Source organism: Sciurus vulgaris (assembly GCF_902686455.1).
Source record: "Sciurus vulgaris genome assembly, chromosome: X".
Taxonomy (NCBI): Eukaryota; Metazoa; Chordata; class Mammalia; order Rodentia; family Sciuridae; genus Sciurus; species Sciurus vulgaris.
Genome location: NC_136471.1, coordinates 66996563 through 67011659, shown reverse-complemented (window position 1 = coordinate 67011659; position 15097 = coordinate 66996563). Strand labels below are relative to the sequence as shown.

Sequence of the window (15097 nt, the reverse complement as noted above, 5' to 3'; positions counted from 1 at the left end):
ACACAAGGGAGTATCTCTATTTTTTTACATTTCCTAAGGGCTGCTTTGTGGCATAACATATGGTCTATTTTCGAGAAGGTTCCACGTGCTGCTGAAAAGAAAGTGAATCTGCTCATTGATGGATGGAATATTCTATATGTGTCTATTAAGTCTAGGTTATTGATTGTGTTATTGAGTTCTACGATTTCTTTGGTTGAATTTTGTTTGGAACATCAATCTAGTGGTGACAGCGGTACAATAAAGTCACCCAGAATTATTGTGTTGTGGTCTATGTGATTCCTGAAATTGAGAAGGATTTGTTTGATGTACAGGGATGCACCATTGTTTGGGGCATAAATATTTACTATCATTATGTCTTCCTGATTTATGGTTCCCTTAAGCAGTATGAAATGTCCTTCTTTATCCCTTCTGACTAACTTTGGCTTGAAGTCCACTTTATCTGATATAAGAATGGAAACCCCCGCTTTTTTAATGAGTCCATGTGTGTGGTAGGATTTTTCCGTCCTTTCACCTTTAGTCTGTGGATGTGTTTTTCTGTGAGATGAGTCTCTTGCAGGCAACATATTTTTGGGTCTTTCTTTTTAATCCATTCTGCCAGTCTATGTCTTTTGATTGATGAGTTCAGGCCATTAGCATTCAGGGTTATTATTGTGATATGATTTGTATTCCCAGTCATTTGGCTTATTTTTGGTTTTTAAGTTGGCTTGGTTTCTCCTTTGAGTGGTTTTTCTCTAAGGTTGTTCGTCCCTTTGCTGACCTACATTATTGTTTTTCATTTCCTCCTCATGGAATATTTTGTTGAGAACATTCTGTAGTGCAGGCTTTCTATTTGTAAATTCTTTTAACTTTTGTTTATTATGGAAGGATTTTATTTCATCTTCAAATCTGAAGGTAAGTTTTGCTGGTATAGGATTCTTGGTTGGCAACCATGTTCTTTCAGAGCTTGAAATATGTTGTTCCAGACCCTTCTAGCTTTTAGAGTCTGGGTTGAGAAGTCTGCTGCTATCTGTATTGGCCTCCCCTGATATGTAATCTGATGCTTTCTTCTCGTGGCATTCAAAATCCTATCTTTATTTTGAATGTTAGGCATTTTCATTATAATGTGACTTGGTGTGGATCTGTTGTGATACTGTGCATTTGGTGTTCTGTAAGCCTCTCGTATTTGATTTTCCATTTCATTCTTCAGGTTTGGAAAATTTTCTGATACTATTTCATTGAATAGGTTGTTTATTCCTTTGGTTTGTATCTCTGTGCCTTCCTCAATCCCAATAATTCTTCAATTTGGTCTTTTCATGATATCCCATAGTTCTTGGAGATTCTGTTTATGATTTCTTACCATCTTCTCTGTTTGGGCAACTTTATTTTCAAGATTAAATATTTTGTCTTCATTGTCTGAGGTTCTGTCTTCCAAGTGGTCTAGTCTTTTGGTAATGCTTTCCCTTGAGTTTTTTATTTGGTTTATTGTCTCCTTCATTTCAAGGATTTCCATTTAGTTTTTCCTTGAGAATCTCTATCTCTGTATTGAAATGATCTTTTGCTTCCTGCAGGTGCTCTTTCAGCTTATTGGTATTATCATTCATTGCCTGCATTTGCTCTCTTATCTCATCCTTTGCTTCGTGAATCCTCTTAATCATGTATAATCTGAAGTCCTTTTCTGACATTTCTTCTAACATACTGTCATTGGATTCTATTAATATAGAATCTAGATTTGTTTGGATCATTTTCTTCCCTTGTTTTTTCATGTTGTTCATGTATCTTCTCCTCTAGCAGTGCAGATCTGGGGTATTGCAGATTTCCCCCTATAGGCTTATAGTGGCCCTATAGGTTTCCAAAACCCTTTCTTTAAAGGGAGATCAATATTAGCAGTGCCCAAATCAGACACTATGCAATCCTAGACCAAACAGCCCCTATGGGTACAATAACAGAATTGTCATAGTAAACAAAATAAGTTCAAATATTATCTTCGGTAAAACAAACAGGTTTGCAATGAGGTCTGCAGTTTCTAATGGAGGACAAAGAGGATGCAGAGGGATGTAGAATATGGATGTTAATGGGATAAGAAAAGAACATACAGAAGTTCTAGAAAATAGAAAGGATGAGAGTGTAATCAAAAGAAATCAGATGTTAGCATGCAAAAAAGGGAGAAATAGACTCTGAGGGAACAAGTAAACCAAAGGAAAAGAGAGCAAGAAAACTAAAGAAATAAAAGCTTAAATTTTTTAAATAGGAGAAAAATGAAAATCTACTGTATAACAGTCATATACTGATGAAACCTCCCAGTGTTCAGTAGCCTGATGCATGAGAGGTACCTGACAATGAGCTTCAAGCCTCCAGTAGGCGTCACAGGATGGGGTTTGCCCCACCCAAGGATTGGAGCTTTGGCTTCCAGGATTATCCAAGTTGGCTGCTCTGGTTTCGAAATGTGTTGGCAAATGTGAAGTTGCAGCTCAGGGGTGTACGTGGTCAGCTGGAGGTCCTGGAGACGGCATGCAGTTGGTCCAGCAGGGGTCCTGGATGTCCTGTGTGTTTGGTGTAGTTGGGGGATCCTGGAGGCCGGGCGCAGTCAGTTGGTTGGGGGTCCTGGCAGCAGGGAGCAGTCAGTCGATGTGAGGGGCCCAGAGGCAGGGAGTGATCGGTCGGGCTGAGGGATCCGGGAGACGGGGCTCAGTCAGTCCGGCCAGGGGTCCTACGGGGCCTGGCTGTTGTCTCAAAATGGTGGCAGCCACATGTAATCAAACCTACAGGTACTGTAACAGTGAACTTCTAGGCGACAGCAGGCAGCTGGTGCTCCACTTGTGGTCGGCGATCAGTTTGCTGACTGCTGTCGGAGGATCGGGAGGTAAACCTCGTCCGTTGGGTGATGCATAGGTGTAAGGCAGGCAATGGACAGGTGTCTGTCATCTGCCATTTGCCTGCCTCTCGCCTGTCCATTTTACATCTCACAGATAAATACCAAGAAGGGGAATAACTGGGTCATATGATGGTTTCATTCCTAGTCCTTGAAGAAGTCTACATACTGCTTTTCAAAATGATTGTGCCAATTTTCAGTCCCCCTGACAATTTGTGAATGAGTTTTCTTTGGCACGTCCTTGTAAATATTTATTATCTTATTTGTACTTTTATAATCGTCATTCTAACAGGAATTACATGAAATCCCAGTAGTTTTGATTTGATTGCTAGTGATAGTGAACAGCCTAAAATATATTTGTTGATCATTTCTATTACTTTGAGCAATGTTTGTTTAGTTCGACTGCCCATTTATTGACTGTGATTTTTTTTTGTTTTTTTGTTTGGTTTTTGGTGTTAATTTTTTTAGTATTTTATATATTCTGGATATTAATTCCCTGTTGGAGGAGTAGCGGGCAAAGATTTTCTCCCATACTGTAGAATCTTTATTCATTCTCTTGTTTGCTGTGTTGTACAGAAACTTTTAAATTTGATGCCATTACACATATTCTTTGTTTTATTTCCAGTGCTTTAGGAGTCTTGTTAAGAAAGTCAGAGTCTGTGTCAATATGTTGTAGTGTTGAGCCTAAATTTTCTTGTAGTAGTTACAGAGTTTCTGGTCTAATTCCTTGCTCTTTTATCCACTTTTAGTTGACTTTTAATGCAGAATGGAATCTAGTGATCTAGCCTCACTATTCTACCTGTGGATGTTCAGTTTTCAGAAGGACAATCTGTTTAAAAGGCTATCTTTTCCCCAACTTATATTTTTGGCACTTGTTTTATTAGCAGATGATTGTATCTGTGTGGATTTGTCTCTGTATCTTTTGTTCTTTTCCATTGGTCTTAATTTCAGTTCTGGTGCCAATACCACGCTAATTTTGTTACTATAGTATATAGTAGGATTTGAGATCTGGTATTGTGATGCCTCTAGCATTGCTGTTTTGCACAGTTTTGCTTTGGCTATTCTGGATCTTTCATTTTTCCAAATGAAATTTGGGACTATTTTTGTCTAATTTTGTGAAGAATGTCATTAGTAATTTGATGGGGATTGCATTGAATCTGTATAACCTTTTGGTAGAATAGCCGTTCTGACAATTTTAATTATTTCTTCTTTTTTCCATTTCTAAAACTTACTTATTATTTCTTTTAGTTATACATAACAGTAGAGTCCATTTTGACATACTATAAAAGTATGGAATATATCTTGTTCTATTTTAGTCCCCAGTACCTCTCCTTCCCCTCCCCTGACCACACCTCTGCTCCCTTAACTCTACTAATCTTTCTGCTATTTACTCATAATTATTTTAAAAATTAATTTCTCATGATTATTTTTATGCAACACCATGGAAAATCTTCCCATCTCAGAAGGTCTCCTTCAATCTCTTTCTTCAGTGTTTTATATTTTTTCACTTTAGAGGTCTTTCATTTCTGTGGTTAGATTTATTCCCAATTATATTTGTTTTTTAGGTTGTTGTGAATGGGATAGTTTTTCTCATGTCTTTTGAGGTGTGACTCATTATTGGTCTACAGGAAAGTGATTGATTAATGTATTTTTATTTTATATACTTCCAAGTTGTTGAATTCATTTATCAGTTTTAGCAGTCCTTTTTGGGTCTTCTAGATAAAGGATCATGTCATTATCAGAGATGCTTTGAATTATTCTTTTCCTATTTGTATCCATTAAGTTACCTTTAATTGCATGATTACTCTATCTTGGGTTTCGAGAACTATGATGAATAGGAGTGGAGAGAGTAGACCTCCTTGTCTTATTCCTGACTTTAGAGGAAATACCTTTAGTTTTACTCCATTTGGTATGAAGTTCATCTGGAATTTGTTCTTTATAACCTTTACAATATTTAGTTAAGATCATTCTATACCTAGTTTGTGGGGGTTTCATCCACATCCAGTGTAGATGAGGGAAGAGTAAACTGCCGGAGAATGGTGGTGTCAGCAATAAATAAATTAATTACTAATAAACTTATCTAATCAATAAAAACACAAGAGCCAAAAGTCTTTTCAGTTTGAAAGGGGTGTGACAGATTGGGACATACAAGATCTGGCCTCCAACAATATGCAGAACCCCACCTTCATCTTTATCTATTGTCACACAGGTAAAGGGGCCCAGACTGGGAGGGGCAGCTTCTGAGAGAAAAAGGACTGGGTGGAGTTAAGGAAGTCATTTGCTTAGGGAAGAGAGGGTAAACCACCCCACTACAGGGCCACTTACTCCTAGGCTGTCTGAAACAGTCTCCCATGACTGTCAGTTCCTGGGAATCAGACCTCTGTATCCCATGGCTCATCTAAGTCTGATTCTGCTAGAAATTGATGGCTCCCCACATAGTTAGCAAGCATTTTTATCAGGAATATGTGTTCAGATTTTTCTGCATTCATTAAAATGAGAAATTATACTCCATTTATGTATAATTTATCAAAATGCATAAGTGCATTCTACTATCATGTATAACTAATTAGAACATAAAAATATAAAAAGATGATCATGTATTCATCTTTAAATCAATTTATGTGGCAAACTATATTTATTGATTTGCTTATGTTGAACCAACCTATCATCTCCTGGATGAAACCCAATTCATCTTTGTGTTCTATGTTCTTAAAGTGTTTTAAACATGGTTTGCCAATATTTTAGTACATATTTTTGCACCTATGTTCATCAGAGTTATTGGTCTGGAGCTTCTTTCCTTAATATGTCTTTGTCTGATTTGGGTATCACTTTGATACTGGCTTATTAGAATGAATTTCGCAATGTTCCCTCCCTTACTTTTTAGTGGAATAAGTTGAGAAGGACTGGCATTACTGTTTATTTGCAGGTCTTGAAGAACTTGGCTGAGAATAGGTCTATTCCTGAACTTTTATTTTTCGGAAGGTTGTTAGTGCTTCAATTTTGTTACTTGATATTGGTCTGTTGAGATTTTCTATATCCTCATAATTTGAGTTGAGTATGTCATATGTGTCTAGAAATTTGTCTGTATCTTCTAGATTGTCCAGTTTATTTGTGTATCAATTTTCAAAATAGTAGCTAGTAATCCTCTGAATTTCAGCAGTGCCTGTGGTAATAATTCCTTTTTCAACCTAATTTTGTTGGTTTGCATCTTCTTTCTTTTGTTTAGTTTGGCTAAGTGTTTGTCAATCTTATTTGTCTTCTCAAAGAGGCAACTCTGTTAAATTAATCTTTTTTATTGCTTTTACATTTATATTCTCAATTTCCTTAATTTTGGCTCTCATCTTATTTATATCCTGTCTTCTGTGGAGTTTGGATTTATCCTGTTCTTTTTCTGGGGTCTTCAGGTGCAATATTAGATTATTTATTTGTGATCTATCAACTTTTTCAATGTAGGATCTCATGCTATAAATTTTCCTCTTAGAATTGCCTTCATAGGGTCCTGAAATTTTCATATGTGTTATCTTTTTTCCCTTTTGGATGTTTCTAAGAATTTTTAAATTTCTCCCCTAATTTCTTCTATGATCCATTCCTCATTTATAAGGGTAATATTTAATCTCCAAGAGTTACAATGGTAACTATTTTTTATTATGTTGTTGATTTCTAATTTCATTCCATTATGATCTGATAACAGACGTAATTACTTCTATTTTTTTCTATTTGTTTAGAACTGCTTTGTGAACTGAAATATGATCCTTTTAGAGAATGTTCCAAGTGCAACTGAGAAGAAACCAATTCAGTTGTTGTGTTATTTTTTTATTTGTTCTTTTTATATATCCATGACAGTAGAGTGTATTTTCACACATTACATATATTTATATCAAATATAACATTCTAAATTGGATTCCATTCTTGTGATTGTACATGATGTAGAGTTGCATAGGTTGTGTATTCATATATGAACACAGGAAATTTATGTCAGATTCATTCTACTTCCTTCCTATTCTTATCCCCTATCCTTCCCTTAATTCCCCATTGTCTAATCCATTCTTCCCTTCTATACTCCTTGTTGTGGATTAGCATCCACATATCAAAGAGAACAGTTGGCCATTGGTCTTTTGGGACTGGTTTACTTCACTTAACATGACAGTCTTCAGATCCATCAGTTTACTGCCAAAAGTCATGAAATCTTTCTTTTTTATGAATGTGTAATAATCCATTATGTATATATACAACATTTTTTTATCCACTCATTGGTTGAAGGGCATCTAAGTTGGTTGGATAGCTTAGCTAGTATGAATTGAGCTACTATAAACATTGATGTGACTATGTGACTGTAGCATGCTGATTTTAAATCCTTTGAATATGTACCAAGGAGTGATATAACCAGATCAAATGGTAGTTCCATTCCTAGTTTTTGAGGAATCTCCTTACTGCTTTCCAGATTGGTTACACCAATTTTCAGTCCCACCAGCAACTTACAAGTATACACTTTTCCTCACATCCTTGCCAACATTTATTGTAACATGTTTTCTTAATTTTTGTCATTCTGTATAGAGTAAGATGAAATCTCAGTTTAGTTTTGATTTCCACTTCTATAATTACTACAGGTGTTGAATATTTTTTCATATATTTGTTGACCATTCATATTTCTTCTTTTAAGAAGTATATGTTCAGTTCCTTTGCCCACTTATCAATTGAATTGTTTGGGTTTTTGTAATGTTTTGTTTTGTTTTTTGTGCTGTGAAATTTTTCTGTTCTTTGTATATATTGGATATTAATTCATTGAGTTGTGGGTGGCAAAGATATCATTCCATTTTGTATCATACTCTTGATTGCTTTCTTTGCTGAGAAGAAGCTTTTTAGTCTAATACCATCCAATTTATTGATTCTTGATTTTACTTCTTGCTCTTTAGGAGTCTTGTTGAGGATGTTGGTTCCTAAGCTAACCTGATGGATTTTCTAGTACGTGTGGGGTCTATAGTCTAATGCTTAGGTCCTTGATCCACTTTTAGTTGAGTTTTTTGCAGTGTGAGATATAGGCTTAAAATTTCGTTTTGCTACATATGAATTTCCAGTTTTCCCAGCACCATTTGTTGAAGAGGCTATCTTTTCTCCAATGTATGTTTATGGTGCCTTTGTCTAGTATGAACTATTGTGATTTGAGCTGCTATAAACATTGCTGTGGCTGTGTCATTGTAATGTGATGATTGTAAGTCCTTTGGGTATAAACTGAGGAGTAGGATAGCTGGGTCAAATGGTGTTTCCATTCCAAGATTCCTGAGGAATCTCCTTACTGCTTTTCATAATGGTTGTACCAATCTGCAGTCCCACCAGCAATGTATAAGTATACCTATTTCCCCACATCCTCAGCAACATTCTTTGTTTCTTGTATTCTTGATAATTGCCATTCTAACTTGAGTGAGATGAAATCATTCAGTAATTTTGATTTGCATTTCTTTATTGCTAGAGATGTTGAACATGTTTTCATATATTTCTTTTTATTTTTTTTTATTTTTACAGATTTCATTTTGATTCATCGTACACAAATGTGTTGCAACTTCTCATTTCTCTGGTTGTACACGATGTAGGGTCACACCATTCGTGTAATCATACACGTATATAGGGTAATGATGTTTATCTCATTCCATTATCTTTCCTTCCCTGCCTCTCCTCCCCTCATCCCTCTACACAATCCAATGTTCCTCCATTCTTCCCTTACTCCCTCCCCACCCCTGTTATGTACCAGTATCCACTTATCAGAGAAAACATTCAGCCTTTGGTTTTTGGGATCGGCTTTTTTCACTTAGCATGATATTCTCCAAGTCCATTAATTTACCTGCAAATGCCATAACTTTATTCTTCTATATGGCTAAGTAGTATTCCATTATGTGTGTGTGTGTGTGTGTGTGTGTGTGTGTGTGTGTGTGTATATATGTATGTGTATATATATATATATATATATATATATATATATATCACAGTTTCTTTATCCACTCATCTACTGAAGGGCATCTAGGTTGGTTCTATAATCTAGCTATTGAGAATTGAGCAGCTGTAAACTTTTATGTGACTGTGTCACAGTAGTATGCTGATTTTAAGTCCTTTGGGTATAAATCTAGAAGTGGAATAACTGGGTCAAATGGTTCATATATTTTTGATCTTTATATTTCCTCTTCTGTGAAGTGTCTATTCAGCTCCTTAGCCCATTGTTGATTGGGTCACTTGTTTTTTTCTGCGTGTGTGTATGTTAGGTTTTTTGAGTTCTTCATATATCCTGGAGTTTAATCCTCTATCTGAGGGAACTGTGGTAAAGATTTCTCCCATTTTGTAGGCTTTCTCTTCATGCTATTGATTGTTTCCTTTGCTGTAAAGAAGCTTTTTTGTTTGAATCCATCCCATTTTTTGATTCTTGATTGTACTTCTTGTGCTTTTGCAGTCTTGGTAAGGAAGTCTGATTCTAAATGCTGAAGATTTGGGACTGTTTTTCTTGTATTAGGCACAGGGTGTCTGTTTTAATGCCTAAGTCTTTTGATCCACAATTTTCAAACAATGAAATAGAAGACATCATCAAAAGCCTACCAATCAAAAAAAGACCAGGATCAGATGGAATCTCAGTGGAGTTTTACAAGACCTATGATGAAGAATCAACACCAATACTCCTCAAATTATTCCATGAAATAGAAAAGGAAGTAATGAAAAGTAAAAAGGCGCCCAGACAAACCACTCCGGAAGCGGAACTCACTCAAGAGATTTTATTTGGCAGACTAACAGTGTCTGCCCTGAAGAGAGAGAACACACTACAGAGAGCATAGCGGGGGAGCTTCTCTTAAGTAGTTGAATTTCCCGGGCCACTTGCTGAGCAGTTAAAATTCGAGGACTATGGATTAAGCCAATGGCTGCCGAGCGCAAGCTGACAGGTGGACCAATGGCTGGCTAGGATGGCAGATTGACAGCTGGGGGTGCTGTCATGCCTTCTTGCCTTTCCCTGCGGGGCGTCCAACACCTCACCGCCCAGGAAGGAGCCCCACGAGGTCATAGGGTGTACTGGTCTTAGTCAGCCCGAGGTCTGAGGGGAGAGCCAGACTGCAGGGCAACCTGCCCGCCTGCTGCCTGCCGAGACCAGCCAACATCGGGCAGGTTCATGTGGGCAGAGCACTGCGTTGGCAGCTGCTGACCTGCCAGGCAGCCCATTGAGCAGTCCACTGAGCACTACAAGTAACCCTTCCAAACTCATTCTATGAAGCTAGTATCACCCTGATACCAAAACCAGACAAAGACACACCAAAGAAAGAAAACTTCAGACCAATATCCCTGATGAATATAGTTGCAAAAATTCTCAATAAAATTCTTGCAAATCACATACAAAATACATATTTAAAAGATAGTGTACCATGATCAATTGGTGTTCATCCCAGGGATGCAAGGTTGTTTCAACATACTGAAATCAATAAACATAATTCATCACATGAATAGACTTAAGACAAGAATCATGTGATCATCTCAATAGATGCAAAAAAAAAATTTGGCAAAATACAGCACACTTTCATGTTCAAAACACTGGAAAAACTAGGGTAGTAGGAACATACTATGCTCATTTTATTACTATAGGTCTGTAGTATAATTTAAGGTCTGGTATTGTGATACCTCCTGCTTCATTCTTCCTGCTAAGGACTGGTTTGGCTATTCTGTCCTCTTTTCCAAATGAATTTCATAAGCAATTTTTCTTTTTCTATGAAGATTATCATTGGAATTTTAATAGGAATTTAATTAAATCTGTACAGTACTTTTGGTAGTACGGTCATTTTGAAGATATTAATTTTGTCTATTCAAGAAAATGCATGATCTTTCCATCTTCTAAGATCTTCAATTTTTTTCTGTTGTGTTCTGTAATTTTCATTGTAGAGAACTTTCATCTCTTTTGTTAGATTGATTTCCAAGTATTTAAATTTTTGATGATATTATGATTGTGATAATTTTTCTAATTTATCTTTCAGCTGACTCACCATTGGTGTATAGGAATAAAGTTTATGTGTGTTAATTTTATATCCTGCTATTTTATTCATTTATGAGTACTGGAAGTTTTGTGGTGGATTTCTTCTAAATAAGATTTTGCCATCCACAGATAGGAATAGTTTGAACTCTTCTTTTCCTATTTGTATTCCTTTAATTTCTTTCTTTGCCTAATTGTTTTGGAAGGTGTTTCAAGATATTGAATAGAAGTGGGAAAAGAGGGAATCCCTACCTTGCTCCAATTTTTAGGGGCAATGCTTTCAGTTTTTCTCCATTTAGAATGATGCTCGACTTGTGTTTAATGTTTATAACTTTTAAAATGTTGAGGTATGTTCCTACTAACCCTAGTTTTTCTAGTGCTTTGAACATTAACAAATGCTATATTTTGTCAAATGCTTTTTCTGCATCTGTTGAGATAATCACATGATTCTTGTATTTAAGTCTATTGATGTGGTGAATTATGTTTCTTGATTTTCATATGTTGAACCCACCTGGCACCCCTGGGATGAAACCCACTAGGTCATGGTACACTATCATTTTAATATGCTTTTGTATGTGATTTGCCAGAATTTTATTGAGAACTTTTGCATCTATGTTCATCAGGTATATTGCTCTGAAGTCTTCTTTTCTTGATATGTCTTTGTCTGGTTTGGGTATAGGGTGATTATAACTTCACAGAATGAGTTTGGAAAGATTGCCTCATTTTCTCTTTCTTGGAATAATTTGAGGAGGATTACTGTTACTTCCTCCTTGAAGGTATGGTAGAACTTGGCTGAGTATCTATCTGGTCCTGGGCTTTTTTTCTTTATTAGTGGTATTGTGATGATATTTTCATTTTCATTGCTTGAAACTGGTATGTTTACATGTTCTATATCTGATTCAATTTGAGTAGATCACGTGTCTCTAGAAATGTTTTTAATGTCTTCAAAATTTTTACTTTATTGGAGTACAAATTTTCAAATTTTTTTCTAATTATCACCTTTATTTCGGTAGTGTCTATTGTCTATGGTGATATTTCCTTTTTCAAGGATTGTAGAAATTTGAGGGTTTTTTTCTCTTTTTCTTGGTTAACTTGGTAAAGGGTTTATCAATTTTATTTATTTTTTTTTAAAAACCGACTTTTTGTTTAGTCTATTTTTAAATTTGTGTTTTTTCAATTTTATTGATTTCAACTCTCATCATAATTACTTCCTATCTTTTACTGATTTTGGTGTTGATTTGTTCTTCTTTTTCTAGGACCTTAAGATGTAATGTTAGATTACTTATTTGGTGACATTCTATTCTTTTAATGAAAGAGCTCAATATTGAACTTTCTTCTTAGAACCATTTTCGTAGTGTCCCAGAGATTCTGATTGTTGTGTTACTATTCTCACTTATCTTTAAGTATTTTGTTTTATTTCACCCTTGTTTCCTTAAGCTATCCATTGTTCATTTAATAATGTGTTATTTAGTCTCCAAGTGTTAGAGAAGCTTCTATTTTTATTTTGTTATTGATTCTATTTTAATTCCACTACGATCTTACAGAATGCAAGATATCATCTCTATTTTTTATATTTGCTGAAAGTTGCTTTGTGCCCTAAGGTATAGTCAATTTTAGAGAAGGATCCGTGTGCTGCTGAGAAGAAACTGTATTCAATCATTGATGGATGAAATATTCTATACATGTTTGTGATAAAAATTATCAATTATATTTTTTAAATACTTAGCTATTTTAATTTCATTTATTTGGAAGATCTGTCCAACGATAAGGGAGGCATATTAATGTCACCCAATATTATTGTGTTGTGGTCTATTTTATTCTGGAAATTGAGAAGGATTTGTTTGATGTATGCTACGAATTTGGTTGTTGATGGATCAAATAGTCTATAGATGTCTATTAGGTCCATTTAATTTATAGTATTTTATTTATGAATAGTTCTTACTTAGATTCTGTCTAGATGTTCTATCTATTGCCAAGAGAGGTGTGTGAAAATCATCCTGTGTCTATTGTGTTGTGATCTCCTGATTCTTCATAATGAGAAGGGTTTCTTTTATGTATGTTAGTGCAATCTTGTTTGGGGCATAAATATTTACATTTATATAAATACTTACATAATCCCTTCATCAGTGTGAAGAGCCTTTTTGTCTCTTATTAATTTTGCTTTGAAGTCTACTTTGTCAGATATGAGAGTAACTACCTCTGCTAGCTTTCAGTCTCAATTTGTGTACTCTATCTTTTCCCACTCTTTCACCTTCATTCTGAGGATGTCTTTGCCTTTAACATGAATCTCTTGCAAACAAGATATGATTGGGTCTTGTTTTTAAATCCATTCAGCTACTCTATTTTGTCTGATTGGAGACATGCACATTTAATGTCATTACACAGAGATGATTTTTATTTCCTGCCATTTTGATTCACTTCTAGTAATTAATTCAGACTTGATTCTTACTTAGTTAACAATTCTTCCAGTGAGAGTCATCCACAGACCCCAGTTAGAGCCCCAATTCTCTATTGGAACTACATTTCTTTCATTCAGCAATTAACAAATATCCACTATGTTCTGGGCACTGGTTTTAGTAAAGGAATATCAAAGTGCATGAAGATAAGGTTCTTGCCTTAAAGGTTAAATTGCAATAGCCTGTTTCCCCATCTCTAAATAAATGGATAGGACTAGATGTTACTTAAGGTAATAAACAACCTAAATAGTCTCTGATTCTGCTTTCAAAAATAAATTTATGACTGTAACTATAGGCTGTGCTATATTATTATTTTTATTTTAAATAATATGTACATCAAATTGAAATATTTACTAGGGATAAAATAGATATTTGGTACCAGAATGAATTATTTTTTACTACAGTATGTTTTTCAGGTCTCTATGAATGTAGGCTATTCTTCCCTTTTACCATTTAGGTCACTGTTTTCAATGTTCCCTTTACCTAAAGTCATTGTTAAACTTCCTCTTTCTACATGTTCTTGAAACTATTTGAGAATTGATTTTGCACCCTAATAACAATAATAAGTATTTATATAGCTCTATATTTGGCGAAAACTTTTAAGTGATTAAGAGTCAAAGAGTTATATGTAATCTATAGTGCCCACACTAAAGTTTGCAATGAAGAGATAGGCAGTATATTGGTTAATTATTTATGACTCCTTTTACATAGAATTTTTAATTCCTTTCCTAACCATTAACTGACATTTAAAAAGCAAATTCTATGTATTTTATTAATACAAATCATTAAAAATTTGCACTGTTTGTATTTCCTTTAGGGGGTTTCTATATTTAAAGGATGTGATTATATAATTCCTAAAGACATATATATATATATATATATACAGGGCTATACAAAAGAACTCTTTTAAAATGTACCTTTTGAAATAAAGCCAGAATAAATAGATATTTATTGATGTCAAAATGAGTAAATTTAATACTTACCTTGTTTCCCTGTTGGTGAGATTTCGAGTGATGTTTATTATATTTTTCAACACTAAAGCATTTTCTAAAATCCCCTTAAAAATAAGAGAATAAATGAAAATTTAAAATGTGTTTTCAACTCTGTTCACCCATCGCCATATCTCCTGTACCCCAATTAAGAAGACCAAAAAAAAAAAAAAAAAAAAAGAAGTCAATTTTATACTTTGATACCATGCATTTAACTCACTCAGGAAAGCTTTATTATTTGTGGCACAAATAAAACACTTTTCACACATTTTGTGAGTCCTGTAATATCTTCCTTAGAATATATAGTCATATTTTAAAATGGAAATTATGCATTACCACTGAGTTAACATCTAATGTGAGTTTCATTTTGTTTTCTTCTTTCCTAGTGCAAGGGTGTAACTAAAATCTGTCATTACATAATTGCTCTGCCACCTGATATTCCAGGACCTGAAATACAAATTCCAGCATTCAGGAACCCTGAAGAGAGGCCACCTAGGGTGCAAGTGGTAAGCAGTTTTAAACAATGATTTATAATTAATATAAAGAATGTACAAAAGGTTTATAAATGTCTCTCAAATTCTAACACAGTGATCATTTGTGCATTTTTTCTATCTAATGCTTCTCAAAATAGGCAGTATACTAAATGATATAATGACATATCTTTTGCCATGTAATCTTTATATTAATTTTAACTGAATATATTACATACCATTAAATTTATATGTCATAATTTATTCAACCAATTATTGTCATATTTAGATTATTATATGTTCCCTCTGCTGAAAATAAAGCTGACGTAATTATCTTTGTTAGG

At 34.7% G+C, this 15097-nt stretch overlaps 1 protein-coding gene across 1 annotated transcript in view; it reads left to right on the top strand.

Moving 5' to 3' along the window:
* The window catches only part of LOC306651566 (uncharacterized protein), a 517337-nt gene that overhangs the window by 275322 nt on the left and 226918 nt on the right, over positions 1 to 15097 (top strand). Inside the window, exon 9 of the mRNA XM_079124236.1 lies at positions 14670 to 14789. Coding sequence (XP_078980362.1) covers positions 14670 to 14789 — 120 coding nt within the window. The remainder of the gene's footprint in view (positions 1 to 14669; positions 14790 to 15097) is intronic.